The sequence below is a fragment of the Misgurnus anguillicaudatus genome, chromosome 25 (genome assembly GCF_027580225.2).
Source record: "Misgurnus anguillicaudatus chromosome 25, ASM2758022v2, whole genome shotgun sequence".
NCBI classification, from domain to species: Eukaryota; Metazoa; Chordata; class Actinopteri; order Cypriniformes; family Cobitidae; genus Misgurnus; species Misgurnus anguillicaudatus.
Window position 1 is genome coordinate 20,505,204 of NC_073361.2, and position 23,495 is coordinate 20,528,698.

Genomic DNA, 23,495 nt, shown 5'->3' on the forward strand with positions numbered 1-23,495 from the left:
TTTTATGTAGTCTCAATCATTATGTGGTCCATTATGTTATGGCAAGCACCCCAACACAACTGAAAAATAAATAAACCAACCACTTTAAGAACAGAGGAAACAGAGCAGCTGCTTTCTCAATAAACACAACAGAGTTACTACTGACCTCTGCTGGGGAATAATGTTATTCCTATTAGACAGTGAAGAAGAAGAAGAAGAAGAAGAATATAAGAGACAATAAGTTGTCACTGATCTACCTTGCTTCATGTGAACAAAAACAATGCCAACATCTCCAAGTTTGGAAATGTTTATATTATATGGACCTAAATTATTTAAAGGGACACTCCAATTTTTTGAAAATATGCTCATTGTCCAGCTCCCCTAGAGTTAAACATTTAATTTGTACCATTTTGGAATCCATTCAGCTGATCTCCGGGTCTGGCGGTACCACTTATAGCATAGCTTAGCATAATCCATTGAATCTGATTAGACCATTAGCATTGCGCTAAAAATAACCAAAGAGTTTAGAAATTTTATTTAAAACTTCTGTATAATATCCGGAGAAAAGACCCAGAGATCGTCTGAATGGATTCCAAAACGGTAAAAATCAAACGTTTTACTCTAGCGGAGCTGGAAAATGAGAATATTTTCAAAAAAAGTGCACTGTCCCTTTAAGCATAACCATTATGATTGCTTATGTAAACACATGTTGGGGCATCTGCTGCTCTGAGCTCACACAAGTGACCAAACATCTGTGTTTCCCGTGTCAGTCTGCTCACAGAGGATATTACATCAAGTGCTAATGAAAGAGAAGAAACAAAGCAAGTGTGCTTCACTGGGAAGTAAGAGGGGTGTTGTGGTCCTTCATAAAGATGAAGTGGGGGTTGATTTAAATGTGTTAAGAAAGAACCAGCATGCATGAAACCCCTGCACTCATTATAAGAGCTCTCCATTGTCTTTAAAGAGTGTGCCAATTGAATGAGTAAATGAATGTGTATTTAGGCCTGCGTGGATGAGTATTATGTATGTGTTTGTTTATGGAATTTGGAATTATTTCTACAATAAAATATTTTTCAAACATGTCCACATTCTGTTTGATTCCAGCATATCTTGGTTTGATATAATATTAATAATGATTAAATAATGTAAACAATAATTTCTTAATAAATTCTAATTAATTGTAAACACACGCATCCATATGCTCATTTATAAGAATTCCATTTTTTGTTTTTGTTTGAATGTTTGCGTGCGTGAGAGTGGAGGGTTTGGGGGTTCAGCAGACCGATTGACTCCTGAATGGGTGTAATAAAGGACCAGCACATGGAAATGAGCCCTTGGCTCCTGGCAGGGACGGAGCATTGAGATGCACTGGTGTGGGTTTAATCCTTCATTTATGCTCTCCTCCACTCAACCGTTTTTGGCACAAAGGGCCTCATCCTGTGTATGGAGGGTTTCCGTGACGACCCCTAACCTGGCATTTTGCACCGCTATTCCCTATCACTTTATGAGAGCACACAGTTTCTTTGTTTAGCATTCACCTCTTATGATTTCTCTCTGAGCCTCCAGCACTATCATATACACTTATGCACGTACTAAATGCACGTATGACATGTAAAAAATCACATTAGAAATGTACATAATGTTTCATTATTATGTCTAATTATAAGAAATGTTTTCTATTTAAAAAATATTCTCTTGAACAGAAAACACTTTTCCAGGGCTACAACAGCTTATTAGTACTACACTTCCATATTGTGACTTCACAGTTTCCCTGATTTAATTTCATTCCCACCCAACGCATTCACCGAAATATTATTACACCCTAATTAAATGCACAAAAACCCTCTTGCCTAAATGACAAGTTGCCCTCACGTCATTAGTAATGAACAAACCTGTCAAAAACTAAACTTGCTCCTCCATCCCTGATACTTTAGACCCTGTTCAGTTTGCCTATCGTCCCAATAAATCTACTGAGGATGCCATCTCTCACATCCTGCACTCTTCACTCATGCACATTGTCAAGCAACAATAGGAACTATGTAAGGCTACTATTCATCGACTATAGCTCAGCTTTCAATACTATAGTCCTCATCAAGCTAGCTTCTAAACTCACGGATCTTGGCCTGAATTCTTCACTCTGCAACTGGATTCAAGATTTCCTCACTGGCAGACCTCAGGTGGTGAAAATAGGCCAGTTCACCTTCAACTCCATCACTCTTGAGTGTCGGAGCTCCACAGGGCTGCGTCCTGAGCCCCTGCTCTATTCTCTCTATACAGATAACTGCGTGGCTCCACTTCTATTATCAAATTTACTGATAATACTATGATCCTGGGCCTCAATTCCAACAACGAGACTGCATACTTGGATGCGGTGGAGAAACTTACATTATGGTGCCAAGACAATTGTCTCTTTCTGAATGTAAGTAAAACCAAAGCTGATTGTGGACTTCAGGAAGAGACAACAGGCAGCAGCTCTATACTCCTTTCATGCTTTGCGAAACCCCGGTGGAGAGGGTGAGCAGCTTCAAGTACTTTGGAGCTAACATCTCCGAGGACCTTACTTGGAATTCACACATCCAAACTCAAGTAAATAAAGCCAGGCAAACACTGTACAATCAGCGACAGCTAAGAAAATCCAGGGTTTTACTAGCAATCCTGAAAATGTTATAACTCTATTAATAATAATAATAATAATAATAATAATAATAATAATAATAATAATGTTTAAATTTTATAGCGCCTTTCCCAAGCTCAAGCACGCTTCACAAGTTACAGAATTTCAACAAAAGTAGACAATAAAGATACATATTCGTCGGACATTTGCCCAGGACGAGAGTGAAAGAATAACAGAAGACAGACCTATACGAACCACAAAATAATCAGTTCAAGTGATAGGACTCTACATAGATCACAGTACATAAACCACAGACTCCACATTGCAAATAGCGTAAGTGCTTCTTATACATATGTCTTACTGATAGTGTAGGTTGAACAGATGGGTCTTAAGCTGTGATTTAAATTCAGGCAAGGAAGCAGTGGTTCTTAGTGAAATAGGTAGGGAGTTCCATAATGTCGGAGCAATGACAGAAAATTATCTGCCACCCATAGAGGATAGACGGTACCAGGGAATACATAGAAGTTCAGCATTTGAAGACCGAAGTGGTCGTGGTGTAGGTAAGTAAGAACAGAGTAGATCTGAAAGATAAGGGGGTGACAGAGCATTTAGTGCCTTTAAAAGTCCGCTTAATCTCCGCTTAATCTATGTATATATATATATATATATATTATTATTATATCTCACAAGGGTTTTTCCCTCCTAGGACTTTTTTTACTTCCCCGGCTAAAAATCCGGGTTTTTTTTTCTCCTAGGGGGTTTTTCAACCCGGGGAGGCAGCCTTCGTGGGCTTAACTTCTATACGTTACATTAGTAATACGTTCGCTTATAATGTTGATTTAAAGCCGCAGCAAATTTAGCTGCTTGTGCTATCGTGTATTATGATGTGCTATCTGTCGATTTTCTGTGCTTTTCACTGCATCTATTATGTAAAGCTGCTTTGATACAATTACCAATTGTGAAAATCGCTATATAAATAAAATTGAATTGAATTGAATTGAATTTAAAAGTGAGCATCTTAGTGTGGTATGGGAACAGCTCTAGTCAAGACTGCAAATGGGTGATTCTCACAAAATCCAGACTAAGGTGTCCAGCATCAAAAAAATTTAAAGGATAATTCCGGTATTTAACACTTTGAGTCTCATTTCTGGTTTGTTTTGGATGAACTATTTTGATGGACACTGAAATGATGAAAATGGGTCGTGTCTTGACTTTTTGACTCGTTTAGAAGCGTCTCTTGACTGCTTCAGAATGGAAGTCAAGAACAAACATGTCATTAAAACAACACTTAACGTTCATTTTCAAAACTGTGCTAATCACCGAGTGGTTCGTGGTGTTCGATGATGATTAAAAACAAATATATCATGACACATATAAGATTAAGGTCTGAACTTACTATAACCATTATTTTTAGAGGATTTAAAAAAAAATTCCTGTAGAATTATTTAAATTTTTTTAGATTATCATTATAAAAAATTATCATTACCGCAACATGATATTACTTTAAATATATGCATTTACAAACTCATGTTTCGGTAATGAGAACTAAAAAGTTGTCTAGGTACTATGACAAATTAAATTTCAACTTTTATCTGGAGAGAAGAAATAAGAACTGCTTACCTGGTAGCCATCTTGAGTGTCACAGTCAATAATGTCCCAATAATGTTTGTTCATTGAGGGCTTAAACAATGATTGATAAATGTTGCGGAGGATGAGAAAAGTTTGTCTTGGACACATTTATATTCCTTATTATTGTCTCTACATTTACCAATGATCACCAAATACCACATGTTTCTTTACTGTAAATGTTTATAGTATAACAGGAACCAAAGCTTTCATTTTTTAGATTTTTTAATTATAAATATTTCCTTGTCAAAGAACCCCCCGAAGGCATGCACTTGTTTATCGTAAATCATTGACTTTTTGCAGAAAAAAACTTTTTTACATATCTTACGGGAACTGCGGGACCCACATAACTGGTTTCACTACAGGTGAGTGACAATTCATTTATAGCCAATAGACAAAGAGACCACTTGTTGCTGTCCATCCTGATTGGTGTATTAGCGTATAGGGATTTTATGGGTATGGAGGCCCCACCCCTCGAGGCCCTAGGCAATTGCCTACTCTGCCTATAATTGTCGCCGGCCCTGCTTCGGGGGCTGCTAAGTAAAAGGCAAAGCAGGCACGCATAGAAATTGCAGCGCGTGATGAAGGTATGTGATTTGTCATCATCTTTTGAAGTAATTTGTAATGTAACCTGTGCCAAATCCGGATCATTCGCTTAATTTTTCTAAATTCGCCGGATTAATATGACTGAGGCGACCATTGTAATGCGTCCACTCGAGACTGTCAGACGTGATGAAATTGCGCGTATAATAACATCGCGTCAGGAACTGATTTGCGTTATATTACAGTAAATAAATTTGAGTTCAAAGACAAGGAGTAAAATACAATAGAGTGTTTAATTGTTTCAAATATCTGTATATTGTAAGTAAGCCACGCTTTTGTTTAGTTGCTCAAACTTAATTTTTAAATCAATAAATACTTAATAAACAACAAACTGTTCTTTTTGCTTGGTTTGTCCATTTCACTTCCACTAGCAGTTTATTTGTGTATATATAGTGTGTTTAATGTATTGCAATGGCATAATGTGGCAATATTAAATCACTGTTTTTTAGGGGAAATCCTGTTCATAAAATAACTATAAAGGAAATAACTATAAAGGCACCGATGTTTATGAACTGAAGTGATGTCCAGCAAGTGTACTTCTGTAAATGTAATGTTGTTCTGTATAGATGTTTTCCTTGTTTTGTGTTATTGCAAAATAAATAAATTACTGAACAAATTACAGCAAAACTACTACTAAAATCCTGGCTTACTTAAATGCTTACTCGTTTTAAAATGATAATAACCAGTTACAGACTTAAAGTTTTAATAATTTTGAAGTACATGTCATAACTTACTGTACTAAAGTTTATTTTTACTCTGTAGAAAACAATGTAGACGTTCTCATGACATTACTGGTACACTTTTTAAAATATGTTGTAGGATCAATGATGAGGTTTTTGAAGAACACTGGAGAGTCAGGTAAACAACAGGGCAAAGAGAGAGAGGAGCAACATAGTGATTGTGAGGAAGAACAAACACAAATATAGCTGCAAGCAGCGATACCGGGGTCAAGCCAAACATGGCAAAAAATGATTCATACGTGATGACTGTCATGATTTAAGATCTAAGTTTGCATTAGTTTTATGAAAAAAATAACAATTTTTTCATATCTTGAGACCACTAGGTGGCGTTGTGCCGAAACAATAGATGGTGCCTCAGGTCATGACTGTGATGACACATACCAAATTTAGTGTAAATACGATAAAGCGATACGAAGATATAGCCTTAAATGACTGGACCACTAGGGGGCACTGACCAAAGAATAAATTGTGACTCAGGCCTTGATTGTGATGACACCCACCAAATTTGGTGTAAATACGATAAAGAGATGCAGAGATATAGCTTCAAATCTCTTGACCACTAGGGGGCGCCGAAAAGTTTACAAGTCCTCTCAGAACATGTTGCTGATGAACTATACCAAGTTTCATAACAATACGCAATTGCGTTTCTGAAATACTTGAACTTAAAAAAAAATTCAAAATGACCGACACACAAAATGGCCGACCAAAAACCATTTGGTATCGTTTGACTCGGCATGCCTCACGAAATCTAACAAGACCAGTTTCATAATTTTACATTCAAATTTGCAGTAGTTATAAGCAAAAATAAACATTTTTTATATCTCGTGACCAGTAGGGGGCAGTGTGACGAAATGGTGCATGCACCCTCAGGTCATCACCGTTATGACATATCCCAAGTCTCATATTAATACGCAAAAGTTTTGCGAAGATACAGGCTCAAACACATTTTGGCGTGCTCGCCCTCGCACTCTTTGATACGTTATACGACAACGGATAGGTCTACCGAAAATCTTTTGATAACTTTTTGTCTAGAGTGTCTCTAGATGGTGCATACCAAAAATCAAGCCAATCACACAAGCGCTCTAGGAGGAGTTCGAAAAAGTAGGTGTTCAATATAATTCAAAATGGCCGACAGGAAGTAGGTTTGACTCAGACATATTTGATACCGTCGGACTCAGCATGAGACAAGGAATCAATAGAGTGAAGTCTTATGTCATAGTGGCAATTTAATCAAATGATATAAAGATTTAAAAAATTGTTTTTACATATCCTGACCACTAGGTGGCGCCGTCCTAAAGATTTATAAGTGCGCTCAGAACATGTCACTGATGAACCATGCCAAATTTCGTAGCGATACGCCATTCTGTTTGTGAAATATTGAACTTAATGAGAAAATTCAAAATGGCCGACACCCAAAATGGCCGACCGAAAACCGTTTGGTATCGTTTGACTCGGCATGCCTAAAGGAATCTAACAAGACCACCTTCATGATTTTAGACTCAAGTTTGAAGTAGTTATAAGCAAAAATAGGCATTTTTCGAATCTCGTGACCACTAGGTGGCGCTGTGACGAAACGTTGCAGGCACCCTCAGGTCATGACTGTTATGACATATACCAAGTTTCGTGTCGAAACAATAAAGTTTTGCGAAGATAAGGCCTCACGTCCGTTTTGGCGTGCTCGCCGCCATATATGTTGTCAATTTATATGAGAACGCATTGGTCTATCAAAAAGCTTTTGATAACTTTTTGTCATGGGTGTCTCTAGATGCTACATACCAAAGGACATGCAAATCAGACAAAAGGTCTTGGAGGAGTTAGAAAAAGTAGGTTTTACGAAAAATTCAAAATGGCGGAAAGATGTGCATGACACAAATGACATCAATGTGTGCATTTGAATCATCATGAGCCAAGGATTCAGGGGAAACAAGAATTTAGTTTCTAGGACTCACGGGTCAGAAGTTGTGAGCATGAACATAAGTGCATATTTGGACTGTTGGTGGCGCTAGAGGGTTTGAGTCAGACACACCAATGTTGCTATAGTAACTTCTGAGACTGTCCTCTACATGTGTGCCAAATTTCATAACTTTCCTATGTACGGTTCTATGGGCTGCCATTGACTTTTGGGTGGAAGAACGAGGAACAAGAATAAATATAGCTGCAAGCAGCGATACCGGGGTCAAGCCAAACATGGCAAAAAATTATTCATACGTGATGACTGTCATGATGTAAGATCTAAGTTTGCATTAGTTTTAGGGAAAAAATAGCAATTTTTTTGTATCTTGAGACCACTAGGTGGCACTGTGCCGAAACAATAAATGGCGCCTCAGGTCATGACTGTGATGACACATACCAAATTTAGTGTAAATACGATAAAGCGATACGGAGATATAGCCTCAAATGTCTTGATCACTAGGGGGCGCTGGCTAAAACAATAGATGGTGACTCGGAACATTACTGTAATAACACCAACCAAATTTGGTGTAAATACGATGAAGAGATGCAGAGATATAGCCTCAAATCTTTTTGACCACTAGGGGGCACCAAAAAGTTTACAAGTCCTCTCAGAACATGTTGCTGATGAACCATACCAAGTTTCATAACAATACGCAATTGCGTTTCTGAAATACTTGAACTTAAAGAAAAAATTCAAAATGGCCGACACACAAAATGGCCGACCAAAAACCATTTGGTATCGTTTGACTCGGCATGCCTCACGAAATCTAACAAGACCACTTTCATAATTTTATATTCAAGTTTGCAGTAGTTATAAGCAAAAATAGACATTTCTTATATCTTGTGACCAGTAGGGGGCAGTGTGACGAAATGGTGCATGCACCCTCAGGTCATCACTGTTATGACATATACCAAGTCTCATATTAATACACAAAAGTTTTGCGAAGATACAGGCTCAAACACATTTTGGCGTGCACGTCCTCGCATTCTTTGATGCGTTATACGACAACGGACAGGTCTACTGAAAAGCTTTTGATAACTTTTTGTCTGGAGTGTCTCTAGATGATGCATACCAAAAATCAAGCCAATCACACGAGCGCTCTAGGAGGAGTTCGAAAAAGTAGGTGTTCAATATAATTCAAAATGGCCGACAGGAAGTAGGTTTGACTCAGACATATTTGGTACAGTCGGACTCAGCATGAGCCAAGGAATCAACAGAGTGAAGTCTTATGTCAGTGTGGCAATTTAATCAAATGATATAAAGATTTTAAACAATTTATTTACATATCCTGACCACTAGGTGGCGCCGTCCTAAAGATTTATAGGTGCGCTCAGAACATGTCACTGATGAACCATGCCAAATTTCGTAGCGATACGCCATTCTCTTTGTGAAATACTGAACTTAATGAGAAAATTCAAAATGGCCGACACCCAAAATGGCCGACCAAAAACCGTTGGGTATCGTTTGACTCAGCATGCCTCAAGGAATCTAACAAGACCACCTTCATGATTTTAGACTCAAGTTTGAAGTAGTTATAAGCGAAAATAGGCATTTTTTGAATCTGGTGACCACTAGGTGGCGCTGTGACGAAACGTTGCAGGCACCCTCAGGTCATGACTGAAATGACATATACCAAGTTTCGTGTCAATACACCAAAGCGTTGCGAAGATACAGCCTCACGTACGTTTTGGCGTGCTCGCCGCCATATATGTTGTCAATTTATACGAGAATGCATTGGTCTATCAAAAAGCTTTTGATAACTTTTTGTCTGGGGTGTCTCTAGATGCTACATACCAAAGGACATGCAAATCAGACAAACGCTCTAGGAGGAGTTCGAAAAAGTAGGTTTTACGGAAAATTCAAAATGGCGGAAAGATATGCATGACACAAATGACATCAAAGTGTGCAATTGAATCATCATGAGCCAAGGATTCAGAGGAAACAACAAGTTAGTTTCTAAGACTCACGGGTCAGAAGTTATGAGCATGAACATAAGTGGATTTTTGGACTGTTGGTGGCGCTAGAGGGTTTGAGTCAGACACACCAATGTTGCTATAGTAACTTCTGAGACCGTCCTCTACATGTGTGCCAAATTTCATAACTTTCCTACGTACGGTTCTATGGGCTGCCATTGACTTCAATGGAGGAAGAAGGAAGAAGAATAATAATAAGAAAACTAACAGATACAATAGGTGTCTACGCCACTCCGTGGCTTGACCCCTAAATATAGCTGCAAGCAGCGATACCGGGGTCAAGCCAAACATGGCAAAAAATGATTCATACGTGATGACTGTCATGATGTAAGATCTAAGTTTGCATTAGTTTTAGGAAAAAAATAGCAATTGTTTGTATCTTGAGACCACTAGGTGGCGCTGTGCCGAAACAATAAATGGCGCCTCAGGTCATGACTATGATGACACATATCAAATTTAGTGTAAATACGATAAAGCGATACGGAGAAATAGCCTCAAATATCTTGATCACTAGGGGGCGCTGGCTAAAACAATAGATGGTGACTCGGAACATTACTGTAATAACACCCAACAAATTTGGTGTAAATACGATGAAGAGATGCAGAGATATAGCCTCAAATCTTTTTGACCACTAGGGGGCACCAAAAAGTTTACAAGTCCTCTCAGAACATGTTGCTGATGAACCATACCAAGTTTCATAACAATACGCAATTGCGTTTCTGAAATACTTGAACTTAAAGAAAAAATTCAAAATGGCCGACACACAAAATGGCCAACCAAAAACCATTTGGTATCGTTTGACTCGGCATGCCTCACGAAATCTAACGACCACTTTCATAATTTTATATTCAAGTTTGCAGCAGTTATAAGCAAAAATAGACATTTCTTATATCTCGTGACCAGTAGGGGGCAGTGTGACGAAATGGTCCATGCACCCTCAGGGCATCACTGTTATGACATATACCAAGTCTCATATTAATACGCAAAAGTTTTGCGAAGATACAGGCTCAAACACATTTTGGCGTGCACGTCCTCACATTCTTTGATGCGTTATACGACAACGGACAGGTGTACTGAAAAGCTTTTGATAACTTTTTGTCTGGAGTGTCTCTAAATGATGCATACCAAAAATCAAGCCAATCACACGAGCGCTCTAGGAGGAGTTCGAAAAAGTAGGTGTTCAATATAATTCAAAATGAACGACAGGAAGTAGGTTTGACTCAGACATATTTGGTACAGGTGGACTCAGCATGAGCCAAGGAATCAACAGAGTGAAGTCTTATGTCAGTGTGGCAATTTAATCAAATGATATAAAGATTTTAAACAATTTCTTTACATATCCTGACCACTAGGTGGCGCCGTCCTAAAGATTTATAGGTGTGCTCAGAACATGTCACTGATGAACCATGCCAAATTTCGTAGTGATACGCCATTCTCTTTGTGAAATACTGAACTTAATGAGAAAATTCAAAATGGCCGACACCCAAAATGGCCGACCGAAAACCGTTGGGTATCGTTTGACTCGGCATGCCTCAAGGAATCTGACAAGACCACCTTCATGATTTTAGACTCAAGTTTGAAGTAGTTATAAGCGAAAATAGGCATTTTTTGAATCTGGTGACCACTAGGTGGCGCTGTGACAAAACGTTGCAGGCACCCTCAGGTCATGACTGTAATGACATATACCAAGTTTCGTGTCAATACACTAAAGCGTTGCGAAGATACAGCCTCACGTCCGTTTTGGCGTGCTCGCCGCCATATATGTTGTCAATTTATACGAGAACGCATTGGTCTATCAAAAAGCTTTTGATAACTTTTTGTCAGGGGTGTCTCTAGATGCTACATACCAAAGGACATGCAAATCAGACAAACGGTCTAGGAGGAGTTCGAAAAAGTAGGTTTTACGGAAAATTCAAAATGGCGGAAAGATATGCATGACACAAATGACATCAAAGTGTGCAATTGAATCATCATGAGCCAAGGATTCAGAGGAAACAACAATTTAGTTTCTAGGACTCACGGGTCAGAAGTTATGAGCATGAACATAAGTGGATTTTTGGACTGTTGGTGGCGCTAGAGGGTTTGAGTCAGACACACCAATGTTGCTATAGTAACTTCTGTGACCGTCCTCTACATGTGTGCCAAATTTCATAACTTTCCTACCTACGGTTCTATGGGCTGCCATTGACTTCAATGGAGGAAGAAGGAAGAAGAATAATATTAAGAAAACTAACAGATACAATAGGTGTCTACGCCACTTCGTGGCTTGACCCCTAAATACAGGGAAAAGAGACATGTACACAAAAAACATACAGTTCTTGTATGTGTGTATATATATTAGTGAAAATGTACAAATAGTAATAAAAGATATATAATAAAAAGGTTAAGAACCATATTTTTTCTGGTGCTTTGTGTTTATTCTAAAAAGTGGAAGAAATGAGTGGTGCAGGGGGCCTCCAACATAACTTTTGCCTAGGGCTGTTTTTTACATACACGCACATAGTCACTTACATACTGCACATTCTATTTCTCAGCAACCGTGTATAACCTGTTTGCACATTCTTCCCGTGTAAATCCAGGCATGAAAACGAGTCAGGAGTGAAAAAGGCGAGAAGGGTGCTCGGGGGCGATGTGGCCTCTGATGGGGCCAGGAGGTGTGAGGACCCCCCCAGAAAAAATATTATGGCCTCATTAGGGGACATGCTGTAACTTAACTTATTTATTCTTCAGGCTGATTGGCAAAGACAAAAAAGAAGGAAGGAACTCAACATCCCTCCACGTGTGCAGAAACAAAATGCACACCATTACATACACAAAAAATACATTATAACCATTATTTCAATTATTTAATTCTGACGGACAATTTAGATTTCAAATTTAAAATGTAAACATTTGACTAGTAACTGAAATTATGTTTAATTATATGGGTTGATAAATGTGGAAAGCTGTAACAAGTAGCATTCCCGTACTATATTACATCCGCAATAGTTATATTTTGCCATAATCTAACCATCAGTCGTAAGGTCATACAATTTTAGGTTGGCCTTGGAATAGGGTGGACCTGAAGGCCTACATCTAATTTAAAATGAATTTATTGTACAGTAAAGTACTGGTTAAATGAATTACATTATGGTTTTTGAGTCATAGGTTGAATAATTTTCAGATAAGCAAAAAAGTGATGTGGGAAAATAAAATAAAAACAAATCAAGAAATTACAAGCATATAAAATCGAAAATAACAAAGTTACAAATAAAGTAAGATCTAACGGTATTGATTAGGTAGAAAAACAGTATCAAATTAACATAACACTGTTTTCATTCTATAAATTAAATATAATTTATCTTTTTAAAGCTAAAAAAGTGATTTTCCTTTTGTCTTTTGTAGTTTGATTAACATAGTGACACAAACAAGCATTTCTTATAAGAGGAACAGTTCCTTTTAACACCGGTGGAGATGCGCTGATCTATACACTGACACATAAATCAACTGCTCACTTAAAATAAACGACTGTTTTTATGAGAATACTTGCAGAGACTGTGGTATTACAATATAGTTTGTGCGTATATCTCCTTTTAAGCACAAACAAAATTATACGTTTGCGTGATTTTTGAAACGCGCATTTCAGTGCGTGGGCTTTGGAGTTTGTGCGCGTATGCTCACGAAAACAGTTCACTTTAGCATCTTTGTCGATCAAATAGTCTAAAATTGCTTAAATGTTACTGTAAACGGTAAACTTTCTTATTAATAGTATTGGTAACCTATGTTCTTATTACAGAATTTCATACAATATTTTGCCGTTTAACCATATTTACATTGCCGTAGACTAGTAGACCAATGTGACTTACAAGCGAGGAGTATGTCCATAAATCGTTCCAAATTCCAATCCATTCCAATAAAAATCTTTCAGGTCACTTTGCAATGTCAGTCTGTGTATATATGTTGTTTTAATTGATTGACGCCTTAGAATTCAGTTATAGTTTTTACGGCGTTTTGTGTTGACTTTACGTCCCGAAGGCAGTCGCTCCATGCATCTTCACAAGCATGTATGACGAAGAACACAGAAAAACGTATGACATCACATTAGCGCGAGAGCCGCTCGAAAGCAGACTTTCTTATGACTTCTCGATTCACTCTCGTGATACTTTGATGTCACATGCCTGTCGTTTTTTGCAGCGCAGCATGAACTCAAACAAATCTAATGTCTGGTAGGATGACCGTGAAGGGCGCGTCTACAAACAACGCGCCCCCCCCCCCCAAAAAAAAAAAACATTTTCTCATCGAATCTACACAATTCACGTGGGTTACAAATGGAGAGTTTTGAAGTCCCATGGGGTGATTTGAAATGGGCAGTGCGTTTAAGTAACCCTTCAAACATCATACAGTTGAAAGAATTTTGGAGTGGGAGAATTCAAGTCAATATCTTTTTCCTTTTTTTGAAATATGCATGTTTTATTTTGTTTAATAAGTGAAAACAAAGTGAATGTTTTGTTGTTTACATGCTATTCACATGCTCTTCATCTACAGGCACAAACGAAAACAAGATCAGAAATCGATGTTGAAATTTCTTAACAAAGAACTGAATATTTAACGGTATGTCCCATTTTTTAACATGACTGCATGTTGTTCAACACTAGTAAACAGTGCTATCTTATTAATCTCCATCCCACCAATAAAACCATCTTATCCCAGCAAACCCTAAGCGTTGGTTGAATGTAGTTATTGTCATCATGGCAATCTTAAACTGGAACCGAATGTATTACTCTCAGCAGGTATATGTGTGTTTCTGTTTGGTCGTGTGCACTTGCAGAGGACTTTCCCTTTCTGTTTAATCGCAGTAAATCAGACGTGATGAGATCTGCAGCTCTGAAAATCAGCCACGATTTGGATGGTAAGATTTAAACTAATCATTTGAATAATTGAATAACATTTATACACACAGGTGAGTTGACAAATGTGCTGTTTTATGTTTTACTGTAGCTGATATAATGAAAGTACAAAGATTATGTTGTGTGTTATCTTCTGAACAATAGCAATAGACTGTGAACAAGTGAGAAATGTAGCTATATTGTTTTGCTTTTCTATTATTGCCTAAAAAAACTTTCAGCGTTTGCTATTAAACAATTTTAGATTTTCTGCTCTTTTCTGTTCAGTTCGGTCCACTGGCAAGATGACCGATGAATGCATCACAATAGAGTCAGACAAGGAACCAAATGAACTGCCACCACCTGAGTTTACATGCCACTGTTGTTATGAAGTCCTCGTAGATCCCACTACTCTCAACTGTGGCCACAGTTTCTGTCGGCATTGTGTGGCACAGTGGTTATATTCTTCTCGAATGAATGAATGCCCAGAATGCAGACAGACATGGCAGGGGTTTCCTAAAGTCAACATTCTCCTCAGGTAAGAGGATTGTTTTTCAATATTTTAGTATGTTCTTACCTCAACTTAGACGAATTAAAACATAACTATCTTTTTTCAATGATTGCACTTAATCTTTGTACAGCGTGTCATGAATGTGTTAGCATTTAGCCTAGCCCCATTCATTCCTTAGGATCCAATCAGGGATGAATTTAGAAGCCACCAAACACTTCCATGTTTTCCCTATTTAAAGACTGTTACATGAGTAGTTACACAAGTAAGTATGGTGGCACAAAATAAAACGTGGCGATTTTCCGCCGAGGTCGAAGTGCTGCAAACTGTGCTCTTTCGCCATACAATATAGTTCTCATTTTTTGTACATTTAAAAATCGCCACCTTTTATTTTGTACCACCATACTTACTCATGTAACTACTCATGTAACGGCCTTAAATAGGAAAAACATGGAAGTGTTTGGTGGCTTCTACATTTTGGATCCTAAGGAATTAATGGGGCTAGGCTAAATGCTAACACGCTGTAGAAAGATTAAGTGCACGCATTGAAAAAGATAGTTATGTATTATTTGTCTAAGTTGAGGTAGGAACATAGTAAAATATAGAAAAACTGTGGGGTTTTCCTTTAAGCATCCTTGTTTGTGCACCTGCCTTTCATGTCAGAGGCACTGGATGGACCAGAGAGGTTAACACATTCACAGGGCTTGAGCTGTTTGTGACAAAATAGCATTGATTTAATGGGGCAAGAGGCTGTTAAAAATGCTGATTTAAAATTAATATCCACTGATATTCTGTGTGCTAAGGTTAGGATTTGTGTATGTGTATATAATAGGGATGCAGTGGAGAAGTTGTTTCCTGCTGAGGTAAGCAGACGGAGGAGGGTTGTGCAGAAGGACCCACAGTTCAGTTATTTTCTCGAGATATTCCAGCAGTATGGACAGATGCTGACCCAAAACATCCCTCTATCAAATGGCCTACAGCAAACTACACAAAACAGCTTTTTTTTAGGATTCATGGTGACATTGATCTGCATGGGGGTGAGATGCTCTTTCCCTTATGCTTGGTACACATTGTACGATTTTGGGCTGTCCCAAAAAAAACCTGACAAATTGGGGCGGTTTCTGCATAAAACATGCAACGTAAAAATGTCGTATTAATCAATACCATATGGCACTAAAATTTAAAACGATTTATCTCAAGCTCCATTTGACATAAAGGGAAAGTGGACAAGCTCAAAACATGTATCACCCCATTTACACCGTCTTTAAGGGCTCATTATAGTTGTGCGTCCTATGGCATAGCTACGACGGCGTATGATATGCGCCGGTTTTTATTTAAGCTTTTGCGTCGCGCAAACACACCGCTGGCTGTATCTACACGTGTTACCACAGTAGCAGCCTGACCGTCAATAAATAAGCAGCTTGGCAAGTTTAACCCACAAACGAAGAAGAAACAGCAACTTTTGTTTTGAGATGACCAGCAGTGATGGAAGTAAATAAACAGAAACTAATGTTGCAGTTTGAGTTAAATCACTCCTCAACTTGTTCCATCTTTGTTCTCACCGTCGCAAATGGAAATACCTATGACACCGTTTTTACCTGACGGGAGGACCTAGTGGACCAATCACATCATTTGTGGTCTGCGTAGAACTGACGTGCATTTAAAAATTTGGCGAGGTGCACGTCAGGCTACGCCGAGGCTACAGATAACCTACCACGCAGACCTTACGCACGACTGTAAATAGGACTTTAGTGTCAGCCTCATGTTTACACCTACACTCAGGTGTGTTAAAATTAACACATCCTTTCTTAAAGTGTGGTATTAAGATGTGTTTTGGTTAATCTGGGACCGTAAAGCATCTCAGAAATGCTCTTGGGAGTGGTCTTGAGCTATGACTTGGGTGGCGGGGAATTCTTAGTAAGGAGTAGCAGCAGAAAAAAAAGAAAAAAAATCACCTAGATTTATTAAATATCTGTGCAGGGGATGAGTGTTGTCTTCTAATATTTTATGTGCCATCCTCAGCACCTGCTGTTCATAATATGAGATAAGGCTTCTTAAAGGAACACCCATGATTTTAGAGCACATGTCAACAATGCTCTGCAACCTATTTTTGTTTTTTATAGACAATGATGAAAACCAACAAATGAAAGAAAAAGACAAAATACTTTCAACAAATGAATTATAAAATGACTTAAGAACAACTCTCTGTACATTAAAAGAAGTAAGCTTTCTCAACACGAACAGTCTTTGATGTGACTTTTTAATAATCTCATCACAATTTTGATCAAATTTTAACTTATTATCAAAAAACGTGCCCAGGTACTTATATTGGTCTACTTTCTCCACACGTGTGCCATTAATGACTATTGGTTGAAGTGCTGATGTTCTCCTACTAAAATCAATAATCATCTCTTTGGTTTTTAAACATTTAGATCTAGGGTGGCCATTCATGCCAGTTCGGCCGGACATGTCCCGAGCATGTTTTCGGGTTCGTTCTCCGAGGTCGCGTTGGTCGAACGCATACGTCATCAAGGTTTAATATTTCGGTTTAATTTTAGAAAAGCAACCGTTACATTTCAAGGTAAGAATGAAACTACAATGATTGTATGTCTTAAAAGAAATAAATCTTAATTTTCGAATGTATTTTTAACTGAAATGTGAGAACCTCGATGACGTATGCGGTCGAGCAACGCGACTTCCGGAGAACGCACCCGAAAACATGTTCGGGACATTTTCTGCAACAATGCAACAATAATTTTTTTCAAAGGTGCTACAGAAATACATTTGAATCTGGCAGATTCTTTGTTGTGGAGTGCATGGTCTCCGCCTCTCTGCTGCCCTCTTGTTGCTCTTAAGGTTAAGAAGAGACCTCTCCAGGGCCCGTATGTATAAAGCCGCTCAGAGTAAAATTTTAGTCTTAACTGTGTCAAAATTCTAAGAATGACGTCATTTTACTCTTATTCCTAGACTACATTTGATTTATAAAGCATCCTAAGTGTTAAGACTAGGTCTCAGCTCCTAAATTATTTAAGAGAGCTGGAGAGGTCTCTTAACCTAGTTAAGAGTAACAAGAGGGCAGCGGAGAGGCGGAGGATCATGCACTTTATAGCAGGAAGTTTGTTGGAGTTGCTTTGGTTCAAATGTATTTCTGTGGTACTTTTGAAGAAAAGTATTGTTGCATTGTTGCAGAGCAGAAAATGTACAATATATACATGTTAGTAGTAGTATATAGACAGTAGATAGAAATTAATATAACATTAAATATAAAGAGTATAAGGTTTTTTATACAATGTATATTATATTACACAATATAATTACAGTATAAGATGTATATTAGTAAAAAAAAAACATATTTAAGTGCTAGCACAGTACCAAGAATTTTTATGGGATTATTAAGAGAGCAATTGATATACTTAAATGGTATATAAATTTGAATAAAATACACTGTAAAAAGTTAAAGTTGAATCAAATTATTGATAATGCCTAAAAATGTCATGTTTTTTCAACTTAAATCTTTCAGTTTAAGTGAAATAAAGTTTAAAATGTTTAAATATTAGGTGTTACCAATTGAAGTAAGTTTTTAAGTAGAGACGCTTTTACATTTTAAAGTTTATGATAGGTAAATAAAATACCATAAAAATGTAAATAAAATCTACAATAGCATTATCAACCTCAAAAATTGCGAAGTATATACAAGGTTGCAGTGACATCATTATGTAAAGTGATATTAATAGAGTATAAAACCCTGACCCAAAACATGATGTTAGCAATGTTAGCAGTGAGCAAGCCAAAGAAAGCGACAAAGATGGCAAAAATTAAAACTTTGTTTAAGTGGAGAAGTCCAACTTAACTTGATCATTTTGTTCAGGCTTGATCATCAAAGTATTTTTTTATCTAAGTGTTTGCAAACTTTAGTCTTTTTTTATAATCAGCTTGTGAGTAAAATCAAAATGATATTATTCATCATCTTCATTTTTTTAAAAATAGTATTACGTTTGTCTATTTCATTAACATGTTGAATCTTAATCAAAATTGTTCAAAATCGTGTAAAATAAATGCATGTACTTATTTGTCATATTGTTTAACATTTCTTTAAGCAAATTAAATTAAAATATTTAAATACTAATATAATTTGAATGTCTTCATGATTCATGAATGTATGGTGTCACATGCTGCTGTGACTGTTTAACATTGCCGGCTTTCTATTGGCTGATTCAGAGGTTAAGGGCGGCCATTTTGTGTTGAAATCATTGTAGTTCTCAGTTTGCGGCACTTAAGTCAGCACTTAAGAATGAATCTTACACTTTACTGAAAGTTGCTTTCAGCTTCTTTATAAACGTCTTCTATTCTCAGACTGGTCCTACTCCTTGCTGGGAATTTTTTGACACTTAAGTCATAGCTTAAGACTATTCTTAAGAGCATTTCTGAGATGTTTTATACATACGGGCCCAGGGCCCGTATGTATAAAGCCGCTCAGAGTAAAAATTTTAGTCTTAACTGTGTCAAAATTCTAAGAATGACATCATTTTACTCTTATTCCTAGACTTAAGAATAAGTTTGATTTATAAAGCCTCCAAGGTGTTAAGACTAGGTCTCAGCTCCTAGGTTATTTGAGAGAGCTGGAGAGGTCTCTTAACCTAGTTAAGAGTAACAAGAGGGCAGCAGAGAGGTGGAGATCATGCCCTTTACAACAAAGAAGGTGTTAGAATTACTTTAATTCAAATGTATCTCTATAGCACTTTTCACATATTTCTCGTTGCATTGTTGCAAAGCAGCAAATTTACAGTAAATACATGTTAGTAGCATATAGAAAGTAGATGGGAATTATTATAACATGAAATATAAAGAGTATAGGGTTTTTTATACAACGTATATTATATTACACAATATAATATACATTATAAAATGGATAAGATGTATATTAGTGAAACTCATTTAAGTGCTTGCACAGTACCAAGATTTTTTATGGGATTATCAAGACAGCATACTGAAATGGTATAAAAATTTGCATAATCTACACTGTAAAAAGTTAAAGTTGGATCAAATTATTGGTAAGGCCTAAAAAATATGATGTTTTATCAACTTAAATTTTCTCAATTTAAGTGAAATAAATAAAGTTAAAAAAATTAAATATTTGGTGCTACCAATTTTTTAAGTTTTTTAAGTAGAGTCGCTTTTACGTTTTACAGTTCATGATAGGTAAATAAAATACCATGAAATAAAATCTACAATAGCATTATTAACCCAAAAAAAGTTAAGTATGTACAAGCTTGCAGTAACACCATTACATGTCAAAGGATATTAATAGAGTATAAAACCTTCACCAAAAACATAATGTTAGCAGTGAGCAAGCCAAAGGTGAAAGTGATAAAGATGGCAAAAATTACAATGGTGTTTAAGTGGAGAAATCCAACTTAACTTGATCATCTTTTTCAGGCTTGATCATCAAAGTATTTTTTTTAAGTGTTTGCAAACTTTAGTCTTTCTTTATAAACACACTGTAAAAAATGTCTGTAGAAATAACAGTATTAATGGGTATTACTGGCAACTAGCTGCCAGTAACTTACTGTAGATTTTACATTTATGTTATTTACTGGCAACATTTTGTTCAAAGTTAAATGAACATGAAACATTTTTTGACTTTATCTTCTACAGTAAGTTACTGGCAACCAGCTGCAAAATTACAGCTAATTTTTTAGAGTGCAGCTTGTGAGTAAAATCAAAATTATGTGATTCATCCTCTTAACTTTTTAAATAGCATTACGTTTGTATATTTCATTAACATGTTGAAACTTAATTCAAATAGTGCAAAATCGTGTAAAATAAATGCATGTACTTATTTGTAATATTGTTAAACATTTCTTGAAGCAAATTTAAATTAAAATACAAATATAATTGTAATGTCTTCATGATTCATGAATTTATGGTGTCACATGCTGCTGTGACTGTATACCATTGCCGGCTCTCTATTGGCTGATTCAGAGGTTAAGGGTGGCCATTTTAGGTTGAAATCATTGTAGTCCTCAGTTTGCAGCACTTAAGTCAGCACTTAAGAATCAGTCTTAAACTTTACTGAAAGTTGCTTTCAGCTTCTTTATAAATGTCTCCTATTCTCAGACTGGTCCTACTCCTTGCTGAGGGTCTTTTGACACTTGGGTCATAGTTTAAGACTGTGCTTGGGAGCATTTCTGAGATGTTTTATACATACGGGCCCAGCTCTCTTAAATAATTTAGGAGCTGAGACCTAGTCTTAACACTTAGGATGCTTTATAAATCAAACTTATTGTTAAGTCTAGGAATAAGAGTAAAATTACACCATTTTTAGAATTTTGACACACTTAAGACAACAATTTTACTCTGAGTGGCTTTATACATACGGGCCCAGATCACAAGTGGACGACGCTAAAGACAGCTGTAAACGGGGTGTAATTAAAACACGCACGCTACATACGGGCCCAGATCACAAGTGGACGACGCTAAAGACAGCTGTAAACGGGGTGCAATTAAAACACGCACGCACGCACGCACGCACTCACACACACACACACACACACACACACACACACACACACACACACACACACACACACACACACACACACACACACACACACACACACACACACACACACACACACACACACACACACACACACACACACACACACAAACAGCTTGTGACATGCAGGATACCGTAACCACTGTGTGATTATTTTTTAGGTTTTTATGCAGTATCGGTCGAACAGTGCTGATTATGACATCTTGGTCCAGAAGCCAATCAGCAGGTGGAATGCTGATGATGTCAATCTTTGGGTGAAGCGTCTAGGTCCCTGGACCAATCAGTACAGTGAAGTGTTCCACAGAGAACAAATTAATGGCAGGTAGGCCCCACTAACCCTCTAATAAAACATCAACATAATTTCCAACATAATATTAGGGAAACCAAAACACTTTCAGGTTACCACTTGGATTTAACTTGATTTATCTTGACAACAAAGGTTATCACATTGTAAAGTTCTGTTTTATTCTGTCATTGTGTTTCGTTTCCCCTGTTGCCTTTGCTTATTCGTTTCCATGGTTTTAAATTAGCCCTTTCAGTTCCTGTTCATTATCTTGTCTGCTTATGTAAGCCCTCAGTTCTCTTTCATCAGTGTTCAGTCTTGTTTGTTTTCATACGTGGTAGTGTATTCTACTAAGTTTTCCTGTTGAAATTAACTATTAACCTTTTATTGAACGGCTGAAATTCCACAAGGGGGGTATTTGTTCCTTTAGACGTTGCACAATAAACGTGACATCCAAATATATTCATTATAAATTGTGAATGAAAAGTGAGATTCGAACGAATGTCCGTTAGTGAACTAATTGTATACACTATTTATATCGTAATTCGGTCAAAAACGTCAAGATTGTGAGATGAACAAATCGTTTTGTATTGCAGTTTTTTTCGATTGCTGGGCGACGGTGGGCGCGGCTGGAGCTACATGTGCAGGACTTTGGCTACAGTCTGCAATACCAAAAGTCACGTGAGCTAAACTGTACATATCACCTGCAAAACTCACTTCAAGCAACACAACTCTTAACACAATGACTCAAAACAGCTCAGTGCAGCCAAACACAATACACAACCCTCACTGAGATAACACACACTGTCACTCACAACACACTGAGAGGAAAAACACTAACATCAAACACCAATACACAAAATACTAACTTTTTATCTTTACAGATTGAACAATTTCAGTGACTTCATAAAGTAATGTTTTCTTCAAATAATTATTTATTTATTGATTTATCACATGATTTATTGAAATTTTTAGAACAGAACAATTATTTAAGGTAAATGAAAATTAGCAGTTTGCTTCAATAGTCTGGAGTAATTTATGGAATTACAGTAATGAGAAAAAAAGGTAGAAACTAAAATTACATACTGTAATTCAGACAAATAAATGAGGGGCTAATCCTGCCTCTCTCTAGCATCAGGCCACTACATGCCACACTTCTCCCTCCATGAACCCGTCTTCCTTGTTCCATTTCCAAAATTTGTCTTTCTAAGCTCTATCTATCATATTTATATAAAAATTAATATTTTATATATATATATGAAATATATATATGACATTGGAATTTATATTTATGAAATTGCAATCAGCAGTGTTTGAAAGGCACAAGGCTGAAATCAATTCTGTTTTGAATGTGTGGTTGACAGTTTTGACAGCAGTGTGTTAGCATTTGAACAAAGTGCTGTAAATCCACAGTATTGTGCAGGTTGTGAGTAAAGTAATGGGTTAATTGGGTAGAATTTTGAAAACTGTGTTCAAGCAATGAAAAACGAACTAGAGTTTGGTCCACATGAACTGCTGCTGTGCAGACTGTAGTTAGAGTTTTGCACATGTGACTCCAGTTGTGCCCACTGTTGTTTAGCAATCGAAAAAAACTGTAAAAGGCTTGGATATTCCATTTCCTTAGACTTTTGGGTATTTATGAACAATTTGTTTTGGACAATTTCACCGAAGTGGATAAAGGGAAGATTTTGAAGGTAAGTAAATATCCTAAATCGGCGCCGCCCGGTTCAGGTAACTAACAACTAGATTACAGTTTTATGACTGCTAAAAATCATATTATGCTTTGTGTGTGCG

At 37.0% G+C, this 23,495-nt stretch overlaps 1 protein-coding gene across 4 annotated transcripts; it reads left to right on the top strand.

Moving 5' to 3' along the window:
• Positions 1 to 4,790: 4,790 nt before the first annotated feature.
• LOC129426012 (bifunctional apoptosis regulator) lies at positions 4,791 to 21,768 on the top strand. 4 transcript variants are annotated; one of them, XM_073863800.1, is made up of 6 exons: positions 4,791 to 4,806; positions 14,014 to 14,079; positions 14,259 to 14,377; positions 14,640 to 14,889; positions 15,692 to 15,896; positions 21,580 to 21,768. In XM_073863800.1, the coding sequence occupies exons 3-6, from the start codon at positions 14,263 to 14,265 to the stop codon at positions 21,742 to 21,744; spliced, it is 735 nt and encodes a 244-aa protein (XP_073719901.1). In that variant the 5' UTR covers positions 4,791 to 4,806; positions 14,014 to 14,079; positions 14,259 to 14,262; the 3' UTR covers positions 21,745 to 21,768. The 4 variants fall into 4 exon arrangements, with proteins under 4 accessions (XP_073719901.1, XP_073719899.1, XP_073719900.1 ...); XM_073863798.1 differs by lacking the exon at positions 4,791 to 4,806 and adding an exon at positions 13,763 to 13,901 and having other exon boundaries at positions 14,256 to 14,377; XM_073863799.1 differs by lacking the exon at positions 4,791 to 4,806 and adding an exon at positions 13,763 to 13,901.
• Positions 21,769 to 23,495: the final 1,727 nt, after the last annotated feature.

Coding starts and splice junctions, on each gene's coding strand:
- LOC129426012 (XM_073863800.1), top strand. CDS start 14,263: ATGTGTGTTTCTGTTTGGTCGTGTGCACTTGCAGAGGACTTTCCCTTT. Junction 14,378..14,639: donor AATCAGCCACGATTTGGATG/GTAAGATTTAAA, acceptor TTTTCTGTTCAG/TTCGGTCCACTGGCAAGATG. Junction 15,897..21,579: donor TGACATTGATCTGCATGGGG/GTGAGATGCTCT, acceptor ATTATTTTTTAG/GTTTTTATGCAGTATCGGTC.